The 19,848-nt window shown below is 43.7% G+C and overlaps 2 protein-coding genes across 10 annotated transcripts in view; one reads left to right on the plus strand and one right to left on the minus strand.

Moving 5' to 3' along the window:
- Positions 1-19,848, plus strand: part of TRIM2 (tripartite motif containing 2) — a 154,635-nt gene that overhangs the window by 100,727 nt on the left and 34,060 nt on the right. For 6 of the 8 annotated variants that reach the window (XM_085864519.1, XM_085864518.1, XM_085864520.1 and 3 more), the window contains 3 exons: positions 9,875-10,146; positions 18,651-18,831; positions 19,744-19,814. In XM_085864519.1, coding sequence (XP_085720645.1) covers positions 9,875-10,146; positions 18,651-18,831; positions 19,744-19,814 — 524 coding nt within the window. The remainder of the gene's footprint in view (positions 1-9,874; positions 10,147-18,650; positions 18,832-19,743; positions 19,815-19,848) is intronic. The other 2 variants (XM_085864522.1, XM_085864523.1) reach the window with 1 other exon arrangement.
- The window catches only part of GATB (glutamyl-tRNA amidotransferase subunit B), a 234,815-nt gene continuing 228,162 nt past the window's right edge, over positions 13,196-19,848 (minus strand). The window contains exons 14-15 of one of the 2 annotated variants that reach the window (XR_015053363.1): positions 17,666-17,727; positions 13,196-13,928 (exon numbers count right to left, since the gene is read on the minus strand). The gene's annotated coding sequence lies outside the window, so the exon portion shown is untranslated. The remainder of the gene's footprint in view (positions 13,929-17,665; positions 17,728-19,848) is intronic. The other variant, XM_085864528.1, reaches the window with a different exon arrangement.

A 19,848-nucleotide genomic window follows, 5' to 3' on the forward strand; every position in this document is an offset into this window, starting at 1 on the left:
GACCCCGGACACGAACTGCTTAAGCGGTCCGTTCCGTGATACGGTGATAACCGAGCGGTGTTATCGTCGGCCTTGACGGTTCCGATTAATTACCGGGATGTTGCACCCACTACGAACCCCTTACGTGAAGCAGGAGGGAGAGTCAAACATAGGGAAGGACGCAGCGAAACGGGGAACAAGTTCACACAAGCACTTTATTCACACAGGCACAGACACAAAGCACGTATATACAGCCATACAATAATCAAAATGCACATATAACAGCCAAAACAAAAGTAACAATGCAGAGCTACAACCGAATACACGTACACATGGCAACACGTAAACAGTTCTACTTTACAAGACACGGCGCCACAAGATCCATACAAAAACCCCGAAAAGAAAATGGTGACTTCCCTTTGGGCTGTCGAGTCCCTCTCCCACGTCCGTCGGCGTGGTCGCGCCCGGCCCCGACTCCGTGCCCTGGCGTGGTAGGCGAGTCCTCTCCGGCGTGCCTCGCGCCGGCACGTGCTGGCCGCTCGACGCCACGGACGGGGTTTCCAGCGCTATCTCAGCGCGGATAGAGGGGCGGGGGGGGGGAAACGTTGTTGCTCGAGGTCGTGGTGTATACCTTTTTTTTTTTTTGTATACCTTGGTCGAGGCTCGTATGAGAGCTAACACACAACTCACAGCAAGGAGGCATGAGACAAGAGGGGCGGGAGTGGAAGGGACAAAACAGTGGGGAACAGACACATTAGGTGAACTGTGGAAGGGAGAGGGATGGGGATGGGACGGGGAACATGGCGAAGAGAAGATGGACATTTCAGGGACTTTCAGGAAGGAAAGCAGGAGAAATGAAGGAAGTGGGCTTGGGTGGATTATCGGGGGTAGAAAAGATCGAGGATTTGGATGGGGGAAGATAAGAGGTGGTGGTGAACAGCTGTTTTGAAAGCCTGGAGGGAAGAATGGGAAAGAATAGAGTGAGGAAGTTTATTCCAAAGGCGGGAAAAAAGAGGAATGAAAGAGTGAAGATGAGCAGTGATTCGTGATTTTGGTAGTTTTACCAGAAGGGGGTTGTTGGCGGACCTTGAGCGCCCTGTGGAAATGTGGTGGGGACAAATCGCAGAGAGAGCAGGGGGGGGGGGCAAGGCTGGAGAGGAGTCGGTAGAAGACAGAAAGACCACCGACCAACCTGCGGTGATTGAGTGAGAGGCCCAAAGACTCAGCTTCATTGCGGGAGATGCTGATGATCTTAAATGCCCTAGTTTCTACAGCGTGAAGCCGAGAAAGGTGGGAGGCAGGAGCACCAGCCCAGAGGGGAGAGCAGTACTCCTTCAGGCTACGGACAAAAGCTTTGTAAGTGGTCAGGAGCTCAAGAGGGCCGAGGAAGGACTGAGCACGACGGAGGATTCCCAGTCGGCGACTGGCTTTTGAGGCGAGGTTGGAAATGTGACTTTCCCAGGAAAGGTCATGGCAGATAGTGAGACCTAGAAGCTTGAAAGAAAAGACTTCTTCCAGAGGATTGTTGAGAAAGTGGATGGGGGGGTTTTGTAAACGGTCCTTTCGAAGAGACATAGTGAGAGTGTGAGATTTGTCTGGATTGAAAGACATGTTCCACGTGTTGGACCAGTTTGTGATTTTATCCAGATCTGCCGTGAGCGAAGAAGCTGCTGCTTGCCGGTCTGAGGGATGACAGATGGTACGGCAGAGGGTGGAGTCGTCGGCAAAGAGAAATAGAGGATTTTCCAGAGAGTCCGAGAGATCATTGATGAAAACCAGAAAAAGAACAGGGCCCAGAACGCTACCTTGAGGAACTCCAGCCTGCACAGGAAGAGGGGATGAAAGAACTCCATTTAGGGCCACACATTGACTGCGACAGGAGAGGAAGTCTGCGAGCCATGAGTGGAGATGGCCTTGAATACCATGGGAAGAGAGTTTGGTGAGTAGGGCAGGGTGCCAGACTGTGTCAAAAGCACGTGATATGTCCAGGGATACGGCTTGGATTTCCTGTCTGGCATTGAGGACCTCCATCCATTGATGGGAGAGCAGAAGCAGCATATCCAGGGTAGAGTGACCTGGTCTGAAACCAAATTGATGATTGGAAATCAAGCCATTGGAGAAGAGGAAGGATTTCATATCTGAAGCGATGATGGATTCCATCACCTTGCTGATGATTGGGAGAAGGCTGATTGGTCTGTAGTTATAGGGATCTGTTTTTGCACCTTTTTTATGCAGGGCAGTGATGTTAGCAGATTTTCAAGCAGATGGCAGATGACCTTGGGCAAATGAGAGGGTGAATAGAACAGAGAGAGGGTGAGCAAGAGCAGAAGAGCAGGCTTTGAGGACACGTGGGCTCATGCTGTCTGGACCGGTTGCAGAATCTGACTCGAGGTTTGAAAGCAAGCTCTCCACCTTGTCAGGAGAAAAGGATACAGAGTCCAGGGACAGTTGGGTGCGACTGGGTAAAGTGGGTAGAGATAGTGATGGGTTTAGGACACAAGATTTAGCTGCAAACACCGAGTTTAGACATTCAGCTTTATCACGTGTGGAATCAGCAGTGCGGCCATTTGAGGTAAGGGAGGGGATGGAGGGGGAACATACACCAGAAACAGATTTGATTAAACGCCACCAGGATTTTGAGGAGGGAGAGCGGTTTGAGAGTTCAGACTTGAGATGAGAGAGATGTTGTTTTCTGGCTCTCCTGAGGGTAGATACACACTTGTTCCGAGCTTTGTGGAAAGAACTGAGATTACCCTCAGTTGGGTTTGCTTTCCATGAGGCAAAGGCAAGTTGTTTCAGGACAACTGCCTCGCCACAAGCTTCATTAAACCAAGGGCGGGAGGAAGGGTAAGACAACTGAACACGAGAGGGGATAAATCTGTGCATGAGGGAGAGCAAGTTTCTTTGAAAGAATTCCCAGGATGAGTTGATGTTTGAGAAAGTTGTGATAGGAGACCAGTCTGTAAGTTTGATGGCTGCTCGGAGACCCTGCCAGTCGGCTTGAGTGAAATGCCAGACTCGACGGCGGTGAGGTGGTTCTCTGATAACAGCCAGAGAGATGTCCACTTTGACAAGGACGTGGTCAGAAGAACCAATTGGAGCGAAGGAAGAGCAGCAGATATTGTCAGGGAAATTTGTCAAAATCAGATCCAGAAGAGATGGAGTACCATTGGTTGAGATCCGGGTCGGGAAGTTGACCGATTTGAGTCAGTCCCAATGAGTCGCAGAAAGCTTTTGCTGAGGTGCCATGGCAGGTGAGAGAGGTACCCACACCTAGCCAACTGGCGTGATGACAATTGAAGTCACCACATAAGAGGAAGAGAGAGTTTGGATGAGAAGATAGAAGATGGTCCATGTTTTCGGATAGTGAGGTGTTGATGGAGTCATCACTGTTCGGTGGACGGTACAGTACACATATAAACATGAGGTGGGAGTGGAGGGGAAGCCGAAGCCAGAGGTATTCCTGGGGGTGTGGGGGAGTGAGAGCAGTGCATGGAGAGTGAGGAATAGAGTCTTTGATGAAGAGAGCAACACCTCCACCAGGACGAGGCTCAGGTCTGTCATACCGTAAGAGGGAGTAGCCAGGGAGAGATACTTGGGAGTCAGACACGTCTTGGGAGAGGAAAGTTTCTGTTAGGCAGATAATGTCTGGTTTGTCAGTGGCAACCTGTATGGAAAGATCTGAAAGGTTTGAGCGAAGGCCCCGGATATTTAAGGTCCACACTTTTAATGAAGAGGAAGGGGAGGAGGCTTTGGGTGTAGGAGGTGGAGGGGGAGGGGGAGGGGAGGACAAGGGAGGAGGGGGGCAGGTAAGGAGGGTTGCTGAAGGAGTGTGGGGTATTGCAGAATAGCGAGGGGAGGGGGCCGAATGAGGAGGAGAAAAGGCTCTGTGGTGCTGGGGGAGAGGGGGACAAGAGACAAGGAAGAAGGCAGTTGAGGATTTGAGGAGGTGGAGTGAATAGATGGAGGTGAGAGGGCAGTGGAGGGAGGCAGGTTGGTGGATGAGAGGGGGGCAACTTTGAGAAGGAAGAGTGAGGGGGATGAAAGGTGGGAGAAAGGTGAGGGGGAATTTTTGAGAGAGGTGAGAGGGAGGTTTGGAGGGAGAAGAGTGGGATGGTTGCTTTGAGAGTGAGAGTGAGAGTGAGGGGTGAGGGGGGTGAGTTGGCACTGAAGTTGGAAAAAAAGAATGGTTGATGGAAAGCGAGCATCCATGGCAAACTGTGGTTTTTAAAAGTTTTAGGTCAGAGATGCGATTTAACACAATTCTTGATGGATGCAATGAAGGCGAATTCAGAGCATGGAGAGAAGAAGCGCTGTAATAGTTGGATTTTTTAGGCAAGTAATGAAGGAGAGGTCGAAATGAGAGCAGTCTGTTAAAATAGCAGAAGAGTAGTGCATTGTGAAACAGTTAAGAGTACCACATGTGTGAGAGAGGAAGATGAAGCATTATAAGATCGTTTTCGTTGTTAAAAATAATGTATGAGAGAGTTCAACAGATTAGGTCATGGAAGTGTAAAAAAAAAAATCGAGGAAGAAGACGAGGAGGAAGTTAAGAGGAAGAAGAAGAAGCAGAATCGGGAGAAGGTGAGCGTGTTGTTGTTGTTGGGTATATATATATATTTTTGTTGTTGTTAATATTAATGTATGAGAGAGTTCAACAGATTAGGTCATGGAAGTGTAAAAAAAAAAATCGAGGAAGAAGACGAGGAGGTAGTTAAGAGGAAGAAGAAGAAGAAGCAGAATCGGGAGAAGGTGAGCGTGTTGTTGTTGTTGTAGGGTATTTTTTTTTTTTTTTGAGATAAGAAAGAGATTAGTTGGGAGAATGGGGGATGTTTGGAAAGTGGGGAGGATCAAAATTGAAGGTAATGGGGAGGATAGAAATTGAAGGTAATGGGGAGAAAAAACAAACAAACAAAAAAAAAACGATCGAACACCGAGTGGAACCGGTAGGCCTCAAGCCTAGGCCTAGGCCTCAAGCACAGGTAAGAACGTCGACAAAAATACTCACAAAATACCACGATTTTTGAAACAAAACCGAACTAGCAACACACAGTAACATGTAGGTGAGAAAATTAAACAGTTAAAACGGGACAAATAACAACCGGAAACTTAGCTTTGAGAACGTCAGCAGGGAGCCCCGAAGGAGACCTCTCACTTCTCCAAAACCGGAACCGGAAGTGTGGGGAATGGCAGACGCTCCGTCCTGCCAGCGGGGTCTCGGGACCGCACCTCAGAAGACCAGGCCAGCGGCCACCATGAAGAGGAGATGAAGAGGAAGAGCGAGCCGGAAGAGAGAGGAGAAGACGAAGAGAGCAAGAGGAAGAGCGCCCCGCCCGTGTCCGACTTTTATAGCCTGGGGCTCCGCCCTTCACTCCGCCCCTGTTTTCGGCTCCACCCTCCTTCGAGAGGGTTCTCGAAGAGGGGCGTTCCCTCACCCCGACCGCCTCATGCTGGTCATCCACCAATCGGCGGCGAGCTGCCCCTCCCCCTTCTCCTCCCTCACACCAAGCGCGGAGAAGAATGGCGGGAAAAACCCACCAGCATCGTTGGCAGTTTACGTTCGTTTGAAATCAAAGATAGGGAAAGAAAAACGACTAACTCAAAGCGTCGCAGCCCAGATGAATCACATAAATTCCCTCTATACAACGGGTTTGGGCTAACTACACATGGACCTATCGAGATATCTCACCTTTGGGCCCTTTATGGTGTAACGCGAATTTCCACAGCCGTAACAATATCACTAATCCTGCCATGTCTTGTGATGAGGTTTTTCTCTTCATTGCTTATCCTTTGAAACGATTCCTCTCGCAACTTACGTCTTTTGTCCGTCTGATGTCTGGTCATCTGCCACAATTTACAGTAAGACTTCCTCCACTTCTTGCTATTCTTCAGTCTCGTTGCATTTGCTAAAATTTATGCTTTGTTCGAGAGATCCTCGAACTGAACCAACAACACTCTTGGTTTATTTTGCCTATTCTGATCGATACCTCCAAGTCTCGTAACTCTTCTGATTTTGAGTTCAGTAATCCCTGCTCCATCCCTCATCATATCCTCTTCTTGTCTGACTTGGGGTGTGCTAGCTTGGAATTCAGGCATATTGTACACAACAATATTGTTCTTTATTTGCTCCCTGTGTACAATTTCCTCCATTGAAACCACATTCACTACCTCTTTCATTCATTGACTTCATCTGATATTGTCATTTCCTTGTGCTTGAGTGGTATAAATGTCCAAATTGTGGTGGATTTTTAAAAAACTGCCTTTCATAAATTTGCTGTGGAAGATGGTATCTCTGGAGAATCACACACACAAAATAAGGCAAGAGAGTGAATCGTTTCTTTGCCCGTACCTCGCACAGTGGGAGACGAGATTTTGCAATTGCTTGTCTGTCTGTCCAGGCCATAACTTTTTCTGTTTTTTTTCTTTTTTTAACCATTTGAGCTTTTATCAAATTTTCAACAAACTATGATTATGAGAATTCAGAGAAAATAATTAAACATTGTGTCACAATGTCAAAGGGTAACGTCTTCGTAACTTTTAAAGCCCTTATTAGCCCAGCCGTGCTGCGCTGTGCGAGACAGCTGAGATTAAAAAAATAACTTCCGTGTTTATTTGTTTACTGTTTGAGCTTCAGTGTGTCTGTTCAGAGAACAACTTTTTATCATTTGAGCTTTTGTCATCAAACCTTCAACAAAGCATTATTTTGAGAATATTGAGAAGATGATAATTAAAATTTACATTTTTTTTTATTTTTTTTTTTTTGCTTTTGCCAAGTTGTCAAGTTTATTAGATTAGAAAGCGGATGTGGATGGGCTTTGCATTTTCAGATGCTTTCCAGCTTGTAATTGGACCTAATCTTGACTTTTTATCCTGATACAACACCTGGTGTTGGCTTAATGGCAAAGGTGGCTGGCTAAAGATCTCAAGATCTCAGGGTCTTGAGTTTGAGCCCCTGTCCTGTCGTTGAAATTACACCAGGTGTGTTGACTCAGCCTGCCATCCTTCCGAGGAGGCAAAATGGGTACCAGCTTACTGGTAACAGGGGCACTGCATCAGCAGCACAGCCGCATTTCCAGAATATGATGCAACCAGCAACCACAGGTTGCACACGAAACAACAATAACATCCCCACGCTTTAAAAAAAAAAAAACCACGTGATATTGCAATCGGCCCTGTTTGTCCGTCATGCCATCTCCTAAACGTTGTGCTGAGATTCATCAAACTTGGTAGTTGTGATCACCACATGCCAAGAATATGTGAGAGCAGTATCATTGTTGGAACCTGGGCTGAAGTCAAAAGGCCAAATACCAAAAAATGCAATGATGGGCACATTGTAAACATTTTGTCATGAAACTGTACTGTACGTGCAATCAACATTTGGGGACGCATGGAATATGTCCCGATTTTAATTTTTTTTATTTGAGCCCCAGTTACGACCCCAAGTGGTGTTGACTTCGGATCACATGGGTCAAAACAGAAAAAAAAAATTTAACTCTAAGTTTGAAATTGGGTGGAACTTTGCCATCTTTCAACTTTGCTTTAGGTGGGAAGCACGGGAGTTTACGATGGCGTACCATCAACTTTGCTCTCGCTTTTTTGTAATTTACGAATTTTTTTAAATCAGTGAATTAATTTTCTGTATGAAATTCAATTTTCCGTTTCAAGTCACCAATTTCGTGAATTCCGTCCATTTTCCGTGATCACGGAAAATCACTGGCTCTACACACAAGAGTATGAGGGTCAGTGAGAATGGAAAATATTGTGAATAGGAGTAGGGGATAATATGATCTGATGATGGTTCATCACTTTGGAGGAGTGGAGGAAAAGACTTGACTGGACAGAAAAAGACTTCATTGAGGTGATTCCACAGTTGAGAGAAGAGGGAGGCAAAACAGTTGGGTGAGCATTTAGCCTCGATTTGGGAAGGTAACAAAGTTTGGGTTGCTAGTAGCAGTGTGTGTGTGTGTGTGTGTGTGTGTGTGTGTGTGTGTGTGTGTGTGTGTGTGTGTGTGTGTGTGTGTGTGTGTGTGTGTGTGTGTGTGTGTGTGTGTGTGTGTGTGTGTGTGTGTGTGTGTGTGTGTGTGTGGTCTTGGTTGGGCTCATGAGGGACAACTTGCTGAGATGTCAGGTGTGGCTAGACCTGAAATGACGTAAAAGAAAACCGCTAAGCCACAAACTTGTCTGCAATGTGAGAGGAGCAGGACCTGCCCTTCAGTCTTCTGTTGTGCAACACCAAATGTACTCAGGATACTGGATTCCACTGCTTCCAGGGGTACAAGGTGGGTTTTGGCAGCATCAACCATGAGAGGACATCCATACTCCATAGCACTGTGTATAAAAGCTTTGTACATTGTTAGGAGCTAAAAGCCGGTGAGGAATGACGACTCTGCAGAACATTCCCAGCACCTCCTTGCCCAGGAGGCCGGCTTGAATTTGAGATCAGCCAGGAAAGGTCAGAGGAGATTGTTTGTCCAAGGAGTTCCAAAGACGCACTTGCCAGAGTTTGATTACAGAAGTAAACTGGGGAGTTAGCCTCGGTCTTTATTTTGAGACGGAGTAAATGAGTGAGACTGCTGTTAGCGGAAAGATTAAAGCTCACGGCTGGGCATCAAACGACATCATATGATATCCATCGAGATGACTTTGACATCTTGGTTGAGTATCAGTGTCTGTCTATTGCCTAATTAGGAGCAGGAGCATTTCTGAGGTGAAGTGGCCAGGATGGAATCCAAATAGGTTTTCTGATGCAAAAACATTGGAGAGGATTGAGGCTCATTAAAGACTGAGATGACTCAGAGAAAATAAAAGCAGTAAACTGACAGTTGGGGAGTCGGGTTATGGTAGGACACAGACGAGGGGATTTCCCCCCAAAATATGTATAATTTGCTGTTTTTCATCCGAAACTACACACACAATTCTGATGAAAAATGACCAGAACCTTCATGACCGGTGATGTCCCAGAGTTTGCTCACGACATTAAAAAAAAAAAAAAAAAAAAAAATATATATATATATATATATATATATATATATATATATATATATATATATATATATATATATATATGCAATACCCCTGGGCACTCACCTGGTAGCAGTTTGATAAGAAAACCACGGAACCACTGGTAAGCATAAATGACCCACAAAATATGTAACGGACAAGAAAAGACATACCGATGGATTTTAATTTTTTTCATGCCATGAACAAACCTTGGTGCATCATGGGTGATGAAGGTTGTGGTCAAGTTTCATCACAATCATGAGAGTAGTTTCTGTGAAGAGAGAAAATACCTATTTTGGGGACAACTCCCAATAGACCTCCTTAGGGCCCAAATTATTATTATTTTTTTTAATGCCGTGAACAAACTTTGGTACACACCGGGTGATGAAAGTTGTGGTCAGGTTTCATTGAAATTGTGTGTTCCCCGAACCCCAATAACGCATGAGCCTCTCCTCATCCGAATGCCATTGGCCCTTGTTCACTGTGCCTGAGAAGTTTGTGAAAATTAATAAAATCGACGTTGTGTTTTTTCCACAATGTGATGTGACTGATGAGTCTTCACAGTTTGGAAAATCAGACTTTTCCGTGTTACGACTGAAACCTTTGATGAAGGGGAGACCTCTCTGATTGATTTGGACATCTGGTAAGGCAATATATGCTCGAATTTCATTCGTTGTCAGCTTTGTCAGGTGTCGAATCTCAACATATTTTTAAAGTTATTGTTTTTTTTTTGTATCTGTGCTTTTGTGATTGTCAAGTGCTGTAAATACCTATACAATACCTGTCCAACCAGTCTGAGAAAGTTCATGATAACTGATCATTTGTACCGGAATGTTGCAATGTCAAATTACCATTCTTCTTATTTTGTGGCATTCCTCGGGGTTCATACCTACAGGTATTAAAGGTCGTAACAAGGGCGAATTCACCAACGTGCAGGGGGTCGCCACTTCATCGTCTGGCCGCATCATGGTCGCCGACAGTAATAATCAGTGCCTGCAGATCTTCGCGAATGACGGCTCTTTCCGAGCACGCTTCGGAATGCGCGGCCGCTCACCGGGGCAACTTCAGCGCCCCACAGGCGTTGCTGTGCACCCTGGTGGAGACATCTTTGTGGCAGACTATGACAACAAGTGGGTCAGCATCTTTAGCTCTGATGGAAAATTCAAGGTGGGTTCACATACACTATTTCATCCACAACTTCCTTTTGCCATTGCTCATTTATCTCCCCCCCCCCCATTCCTGAAACCCCAAATCCATTACCTTTTAACTTGCTATGTGCCAAGTTTCAATTTTTTCCTTTGTGCAGTTTCAGAGATACAGAGGTCCAAAGTTTTTCTAATATGGCTGCCACACCACGTGATCTGTGACGTCATAATTATCATTAAAACATTCTGCATGAGCAGTCACACCAATGTTGAAAATTTTGTCTCAATCCGACAAGTAATTGCGGAGGAGAACATGAAAGTTCTGTGCAGATAAACAGATAGACAGACAGACAAACAAACAGACCCAAATGCAATACCCTCTCCTTTGGTGAGGGTAAAAATTGACGCATGATCTGAATAAAGACATTAACACAATAAATAAAGTTAATTTCGTTGTAACACTTTCCAAAATAATCTTGATTCCAAGTTTCCATATGGGCAGCGTGCCAATTCGAGCAAAACTGACTGGGCTAAACAACAACAACAACAACAACAACCACCGCAGAGAGAGACAGGGACACGGATTGAGTGAACTGGCAGTGTTCCTTCCAATGCAATGGTGTTTGAAGGGGACAATGGTGTTCCTGAGGACATATATATATATATATATATATATATATATATATATATATATATATATATATATATATATATATATATATATATATATATATATATATATATATATATATATAATGGTGTTTGAAGACTTCACTATTAAAGAGGAATTCTTGACGTTGTTGCCACTGAAATCCACAACCAGAAGAGTTGATATTGACACCAAGGTGAAGAATTACCCTAACCCTAACAAACAATGTTACCCCACCCCCACCTGCTCTGCTGATCTTAATATACAACATACAAAAAAGGAATTTAGATTTTTGGATTTCTTAATAAATTTGCTAAACACCCATGTAATTATATTGTTCCAGAACTTTTAATTACTTTCCACAGTAAATGATAGAAAAATACTTTTCTGAAGGTGGTATGATTTATCACACAGGAAATAGACACTGATACATAAGTGTCACCAATGACATACCTTCCAACCTTGGCATGTTTAGCATTTTTTGTTGAGAAGCAAATGATCCTAGCAAAAGGTGAGACAAATTTCAATGTTCATGTTTGACTGATAAAAAAATGTTGTTGAGTTGAAGTAGGATGTCTTGCTTTGTTCTGACCATTTTGAACAAAAGCTTATTTAAGGGTTGGCATATAAACAGGGTGATAACACACAATAAGCTACCACCGATGCAATGCTACCAAATATTTTTTTACCTCTAGGGTTGTATACCTTGCCAAAAATCACTATGGGAATTATTCCCACCAGATGGTACCGACCAACCCTTCTGGCTCATGGACTATCTTATCAGAAATTGAAGATTTCATGGAATCAAACGAAGATGCCACCCAATAATTATCAACCATTGTGTGGATGCTTGATTGGAATTTCTTACAGATATGACAGAAACATTGAATGCCCTGAACTGTGGATTGCAAGGGAAACAGAAAGCAATTGCCGACATGATGAGTGCAGTGAAAGCTTTCACGTCGAAACTTAACCTTCTGATTCTGATACAAGTCCAGAAAAGGAAAATGCAACATTTTCCTTCCGTGCTCCAAACGCTCGCAGAAAATGATGTTCCTGTCGGAATTGTGGACATTGACAAGTCCAGTGATTTCCTGATCAGGTTTGGCCAAGAGTTCGACACATTGAATGATTTTGAGGAGATGGAGCCCTATTTGATGTTCACTTCAACCCCTTCCATGGAAGTTGATATTCGTGACATTTCTGAACAAATTGGTGTGATGTTTGACCTTAATTGTGTCCCTTTGGAAATGGAGATTACCAGCCGTCAAAATGACATTCAGTTGATATCAAGGCAATCTGCCACAAATTTCTGAAGTCTCGTGGATACTGAAAAGTACAGTAACATCTGCAAAGTATCAATGAAAGTGGCTTCCCCTATTTGGCTTGACCTATCTTTGCGAATCAGCCTTTTCCCACATGAACTGAATCGAATCTAAATTTCGAACCCATCTGACAGACGAGCATCGGCAGGATTCCATCACAGTTGGCCTGTCAGGATACACACCAGACTACACAGTAATGATAGACAACATGCAGTGTCAAGTTTCACACTCGGGTAAAGGTAAAGATCAATTTTTCTTCACTTTAAATATGTATTTTTACAAATGAACTGCAATAACTAAATTTGTACCATTATCAATTCATATATTTTCTATTGTTTTTAGTCGCTCCTGAAATATTTCTTCAATCAAAAGTAGCTTGCATTGAAAAGGAGGTTGGCGACCCCTGACAAAAGTAAAAGTCTAATGGATCTTAAAGGTCTCAAATGTGCATTCCAATAGTATGTAATTAACACTACACGCACGTGAACAGTTTTGTAACAACATGGCACCTATTGTTAAGTTCAGTGAACTCCAGTATTCTATAGCACTGCCCACCCTTTCCCCTCCCTCCACTCACCCCTTCCCTCCAGACTCCTACCATATCCGTTCTCCTCCATCTGGACTCCCATCCCACCCCGTCCTCTCCCTCCTCCAACCCTGCCCCTTCCTCATGACTCCCCTTCCCCTCTTTCCCTCCTCCTTGAAACACCACTTCCCCTTCCTCCTCCCACCCTCCTTCCAGACTCCCACCCTTTCCCCACAACAGGTGGTGGTTCATGTGTTTGTAAGTTATGAATTGTGAGAAAATGAGTTTAAAACCCCGAGTAAGGTGTATCATGTTTAAAAAAAAGTGATCCTATAAAGTTTCTTCGTGATTAACCTTTGGTGCTCAAATGAGTGGGCAGCCATTACCAAGCAGCTTGTAGAGCACTCGCCAAGTGGCTTAAGCGCTCAAGCAAGTACTCCAACGAAACAGTTAAGGAACGACTCGCGTGGCAGGTGATTTTCTACATATAAAGCAAATATCAGGTATTTGATGATGGGCGCTTTATGGTAATTATTTTTGTTTCACTCAATAAAATTACACTATAGGCACATTCCTTAATCTTTTCTTCATTCAATATACAGGGTGTTTCAAAAAGTGGACTATTTGAACGTTTTATTTAAGAAAAATTACAAAAGGTGGCAAGTTTAGTGATATATTGATGGAAAGCATCCACCATGCCATTTTCAAATCACTCGTTATACTGCTTGTAATTGCCTTTTCAATGTGTGCTCCACCTCTGTTCAAGCAAGCTTTGATCTTGACTCCGAAATCCTCCACAACCTTTCCATTCGGTCACTGAACCAAGCACACGTTGTTACTCGGCTTGCCATGTCGTTCAGAGTTAGTTTATGCCTTACAGATATGATGTAGGGGTAGAGCTTGAGTTTTGAAGTGAGAATGTACCACACACATGAGGCTGAGATCGCCAGTTCTCAGGAATGCCGACGGTGGGATTTCTTCAGACTTTCAATCGTAGAAGCTCTCACAAGATCAATGTTCCCTTGGTCCTTGGTAACACTTGGTTGATGGCCACTGTGGCCTTTATTTTCATTTCTCATGCTTCCATGTGCTTGGAAATGCTCCACAACCCGCTGAATGCTCCCATTGGAAGGTCCATTATGGGTGTGAACATTGTAATACTGACAGTATCGTTGGTGCACCTGCACGTAGGAGTTTGTCTCAAACAACAAAGTCACGATTTTCACTTTTTGTTCCACTGTGAACACCATAGTTGACTTAGCGTCCAACTGACTATGCTAAAATGACACCACCACCACCATAACCTGCAAGAGAGAAGGGTATAGCGTTAGAAACGACAGAATAGTCCACTTTGGTTTTGTTTTTTCATTCTCCGAACAGTCGAAAAAGTTAAGTTTAATGCTTTGACAATTTCTAAATATTGAGGAGGGATCACAGCCTTGCTTTTTTTTGTTTGTTTACAATGTCGAAGCTCGTATAAGAGCTAACACACAGAACATACAACAGGAGAGGGAAGCACAAAACAGTGTGGAACAGAGACGTGAGGAGATCTGTGGAAGGGAGAGGGATGGGGTGGAGTTCACAGGGTAAACAAGATGGACATTACAGGGACTTTCAGGAAGGAAATCGGGGGAAGGAAATTGCTGGTGGACCTTGAGCACCCTGCGGAAATATGAGGGGGACATATCACAGACACAGTGGGGTGGGGGGGTGAGGCTGGAGAGGAGACTGTGGAAGACAAGTCCACCGACCTGCCTGAGGTGAGGGAGTGAGAGACCAAAAGACAGCCTCATCGTGGGAGATACCAATGATCCGAAATGCCTTGGTTTATGCAGCGTAAAGCCGAGAATGGTGAGAGGCAGGAGCACCATCTCAGAGGGGAGAGAAGTACTCCATCAGGCTGCAGACGAAAGCTTTGTGTGTGTGGTCAAGAGCTCAGGTGTGCCGAGGAAGGACTTTGAATGACGGAGGATGCCCAGTCGGTGACTGGCTTTGGAGACCAGGCTGGAAATGTGGCTTTCCCAGGAAAAATCATGGCAGATAGTGAGACCCAGAAGTTTGAATGAAAGGACTTCTTCCAGAGGATTGTTGAGAAAGTGGATTGGGGGGGGGGGGGAGGTGGGGTTTCCAGACTGTCCTTTCGGAGAGACATAGTGAGAGTGTGATTCGGAGAGACATTGTGATCTATTCCCCTTCCTCCTCCTTTTCTTCTTCAAGGCTTATTTCCCAGACATGGCTCACTCCTAAACACTTGGTCCATCATTTTTACTCACACAGCACCACTTTCCTCCATACCTTTAACAACCATTCTTTCCACCCCTCCCACAATGTCTCTCTCCTTGTACTGTGTAGAGATTGGGAATCTTGAGATGTCCAGTTTGCAGAGGTTGGCCTGCACATGACAATCAATTCCCTTCCACATCCATTAATGGCGTCGAACCCCTCAACGTCCGTACCCTCCACATCTCCGACATGCCCACATCTTTCCAACACCACCCCTGCTCTTCAGCATCCCTCCACTTCACATCTCCTCTTTCTGCACCCCTTCCCTTCTTCCCCCCGCCCCACCCTCTTCCCGTCTTCCTGAGAGGGGAAGAGGAATAATAGTGCAGATGAGGAAGAAAAGTCGGGACTGAATGAAAAAAAGAAAAAGAAAAATAAACCAATGTCACCCGCAGGGTGACCCATATCTTGGCCAAAAGGTGACCACGTGTGACTTCTTTAAGGTCACACTGAGGTGAACAGAGCTGCTATCCACCAGGAGCGACTCCTTGAGGAATATCTGCCTACGAGAGATTCCGATGAGAATCGTTCTACAGAGTAACCATGAAAAATATGCTTTTGCCTCATAACGTCACCAAATGACTTCATAATGTCTCAAGCTTGACATATCTAGAAAGCACTCATCGAGGTGTTCAATTTGAGGTACTACACGATATGGTTCCTAAAACTTGAAAATTTGACCTTGGGGTCAAATATGTTTGACCTGAGGCGCTAACCATGAAGGTCAAGGCCAATCGCCACCAAAACTTAATCAGCTGAGCGCCAGACCATGACCTATATTCCCATGAAATTTGAAGACGATCCGATCAAAATTACTCAAAAAATAAGGGTTTCGTCGACTCCCCTGATTTGCGACAAAGTGACCTTGACCTTTGACCTTGACCTTCAAAATTTTGTGCACTGAAAGGGACCTCTATAGGCCTCTGATATGCGAAGTTACAAAATTTTCCAATGATAACTGTGCTCTGCAGAATTTTTTATACGTGATTACAGACAAACAAACAAACAAACAAAAAAAAAAAAAAAAAAAAAAAAAAAAAAAAAAAAAAACATACAAGCTGACTAACATATCTTGCAAAAACTTCGTTTTGGCAAGATAAAAAAAAGACTTGACAATGAATGACATTTAATTATTTTTTGGGGGAAAGGAAGAAAGGAAAAACGCTGTCAGGGTGCAAATGGATGGGTTTAACAAGTTGAAAATTTAGCAACACTTGCATAAGTTTGTCGAGCACGTGATTAACAGAAAGTGAGGCAGACAAACAAAACAAAAGGGAAAGAAAGTTTTATTTATTTTTTGTCGTTAAAGGCCCAGTCACACCTTGACATTTTAGCCAGCTTATGCCGATTTTTGGAAAATTTGTCTAAAACGCTGGTACACGTCGAATATGTCATGGGTAAGTTTTGATAACATTGAGAGCACGCTGAAAAACACTACCATACGTTGTTGTACGCTAGCTTTAAACGTTGTACTTTTCGGCTGTCCTCAAATTTTCCATGCTTCAAATTTTAAGACTTATGCCAGCGTATGACTCACACGTTCCGCATAACGCTGGCCATAAGTTGTAGGCACGTCACGCGATCGTTGACACACGTTACTTGTAAGTTATTCATAAGTCGAAACACGTCGAGGTAATGTTTCGCGTACCAGAAACTTATTTCTAACCTATGAGTAATGTGTTGTACTCACGTTACGCGATCGGTGACACACGTCGACACACGCTACTTGTAAGGTGCTCATAAGTCGAAACACATCAAGGTAATGGTTAGCGTCAGTGTTCCAGACTCCCTGGTTTTATTTATTTTATTTTATTTTTCTTCCTTCGGTATGATGGTGATTTTGACACTTCGATTTCTAGTGTGGTTATAATATAATATAATTAATAGGCTTCCGCTCAATGATTTAAATCATAACCGCACTGTACACTGAACACCGTCATACCGAAGAAAAAAAAAAACCAAAAAAAAACCTGGGAGTCTGGAACACTGATGCTAACCATTAGCGTCAGTGTTCCAGACATTAGCTAACCTTGACGTGTTTCGACTTATGAGTACCTTTCAAGTAACGTGTGTCGATGTGTGTCAACGATCGCATAACGTGCCTACAACTTATTCCCATTGCATGCGGAGCGTGTGTCATACGGCAAGTACGTCGTAAAATTTAACATATTTAAAATTACAAGACGTACTCCATTTAATACCACGTATGATAGCGTACTTTAGCGTTCTATTCACGCATACCAAACTTACCCATTCCGTATTCGACGTACGCCAGCGTTTTATACGCATTTTTCAGAGGTCGGCATACGCTGGCAAGATCGCCAAGATGTGACTGCGATGTTGACACTTCCGTTTTTTTCTGCGGCGGTTATGATTTGAATCGTTGTGCGGCAGCCTTTTCATAACCTACGCCACGTCATCGTCTGCGATACGTGCAATGCGCTATGCCTAAGTTAGACTATCGTTGGGCATAGGTTGTGAACGCCGACAACACGCTCAGCATTCGTTGGTATAAGTTATCTATAACACAACGAAACGTTCTGTGTCTGTTACTAATCCGGTATGCATACGTCCACCACGTTATTATATGCCCAAAACTTAAAAAAACATCAAAAGTTCAACGTAAGCCAGCGTTTACATACATTTTAATACGTTGCCATTGCTGGCTAAAACGTCAAGGTGTGACTGGGCCTTAAGAAAAAAAAAATTAAACAGAAGGTGTAAGTGTGATGTAACCAAGTTTGAATGTAAAATGTACATTCATGTTTTGCCTGTGTGGCATCATCTCCACTGCAGAGAGCGAGCAGACTCTTCCCCGATCTGGTGGGACGTGTGGTTTTGTGGAAAAGGAACGGGGGGGGGGGGGGGAGGGTTAACCGATTCATTTGTATTGTTTTTAAAATAAATCATTCATTTAAACCTCTGCAAGTGTTGGTTAAACTGCCTGGAGCATTCTTGTTCAAGAATCTGGACATGTAGGCCGTTCCAGGATAATAATAATAAAGGAATAAAAGTGAGGGTGGTGAATATAATGGGACATGGCCAGTGGTGATGGGAAACGGTTGGAAAAAAGAAAATGCACTGAAAAGTATGCCAACTTATTGATCATGTTGAGTTATTCTTGTGGTTCTCTTTATCATGGATTTATCGACATGTATGTGGCATTTGATTCATCACATGTTCCATCTACCTGTATTCTGGCTTTGTGTTTAAGTGTGAGGACATTTAGCCATCACCTGACAGGGCCAGCATGGTCATGTGACACTCATAATTTGAGGCCAGGATAACTCTGTGCTCCTTCCTCTTGCTTGGTTAATGATCACGAAGGGTTGCAAGCACTGCAAGATGCTCTCTGCGGTGCCCTCCATTTGTTTTAATCCATGGAGGCTCAAGTCATGACGGAAGAGCAAACGTCAAAATGACCTTTTATTTTAACAGCTGTCAGCTTTTCCGGGATGAAAGTCGATTCCTTGATGCTGTAGAGATTTTATGGGAATTTCATTCACAAAGATAATACTTCACTCTCTACCCTGCCTGGCTGTTCTTTCTGGCTGAAGTCCTGGTAACTACCATTCCCATTTTCAAGTGTATAAATTAAATGTATTGTTGTTCTTCGTGTAAACTATGCTATTTGCCCTGCTTCACGATATGAGAATAATCTGATGCTGAATTTGCTTATTTCTTCTTCAATTTTGCTCGTATGTCTTCCATCGCCCCCCCCCCCACCCCCATACCAACCATAGAGCAAGTTGGGTGCTGGGAAACTCCTGGGCCCTAAAGGTGTCGCAGTTGACCATAATGGGCACATTATTGTTGTGGACAACAAAGCTTGCTGCGTATCAGTGTTCCAGCCTGGTGGCAAGCTGGTTACCCGCTTTGGGACGCGGGGTAATGGGGACAAGCAGTTTGCAGGTACTCTTGACGGTAATGTCCCACACCACCTCTATTCTTTCTTGATCATTGCACGTCTTGCCAATTGCTTCCGACTTGGCCTTTTTTGTCTCCTTTATGCTGCCATAAAGCATGCCAAGGCTGTTTTGCTTTGTTGGCTGTTGTATAACCTTATTTACCAACATGATGCCTGCAAAGTTGTATTTTTTTGGTTTTGTGAAAAATAAAACATTTTCCTATTTCCTGAGGAATTAAAGTTTCAGACTGAGGCACTCGATTCTCAACTATAAACCGGATATTGAAGTTTGAAAATTTGTTCCAGGTGCTAATTCTCATTGATACACTTCAGTGAAGTGCTGCAGGATTCGACATGTTTTTAGATTCAGTTTGAGAGTTTTTACAAACTATGCTATCCACCTCATTGTAACTAAAATATACTGCAACCTATTTCTGTGCTTATCATGGAAATGTCCCGTGATCTCCTTTGGGGTTTATGGGAAACTAAAAATATATTTGGTTACATATTTTAGCCAAATTGTTCTTTCCATAAACATCAATGACAATTATTTGGAGGAAGCTTGAAGGATTTGAGTTCAACTTATCAAGTTTAACTCAGAGTTGGAGCAAAAATTGTCTTGGAAATGAAGCATTTGACATTGGTTCATAAAGGTTACTGCAGTTTCCAATCTTCCCAAAACGTTTCGCACAAACCAAAATTGTTGAGCTTAGATGCACCAGTCACATGATCACATTTCCCCAGCAAGGTAACAATGCCAAAATTGTTTGAAGTCCTTATCCATTTCCTTTCTTCCTTGTTCTTCCATCTCCCCCCCTCCCTGGCAATGTGCCATCGGCATGATAATTCAACTGGACATGTTTATGGCGAATGTAGATTACGTCGACAGATAGATGGTGACCTTGTTTTTTTATTCGTCGTTTTCACAGGGCCTCATTTTGTGGCAGTGAACAGGAACAATGACATCATTGTGACGGATTTCCATAACCACTCTGTGAAGGCAAGTGTGAATAGGCTTTTACTCTGTTGATGCT

Source organism: Eptatretus burgeri, chromosome 18, assembly GCF_056783735.1.
Source record: "Eptatretus burgeri isolate ZD-2024b chromosome 18, Ebu_testis_v1, whole genome shotgun sequence".
Taxonomy (NCBI): Eukaryota; Metazoa; Chordata; class Myxini; order Myxiniformes; family Myxinidae; genus Eptatretus; species Eptatretus burgeri.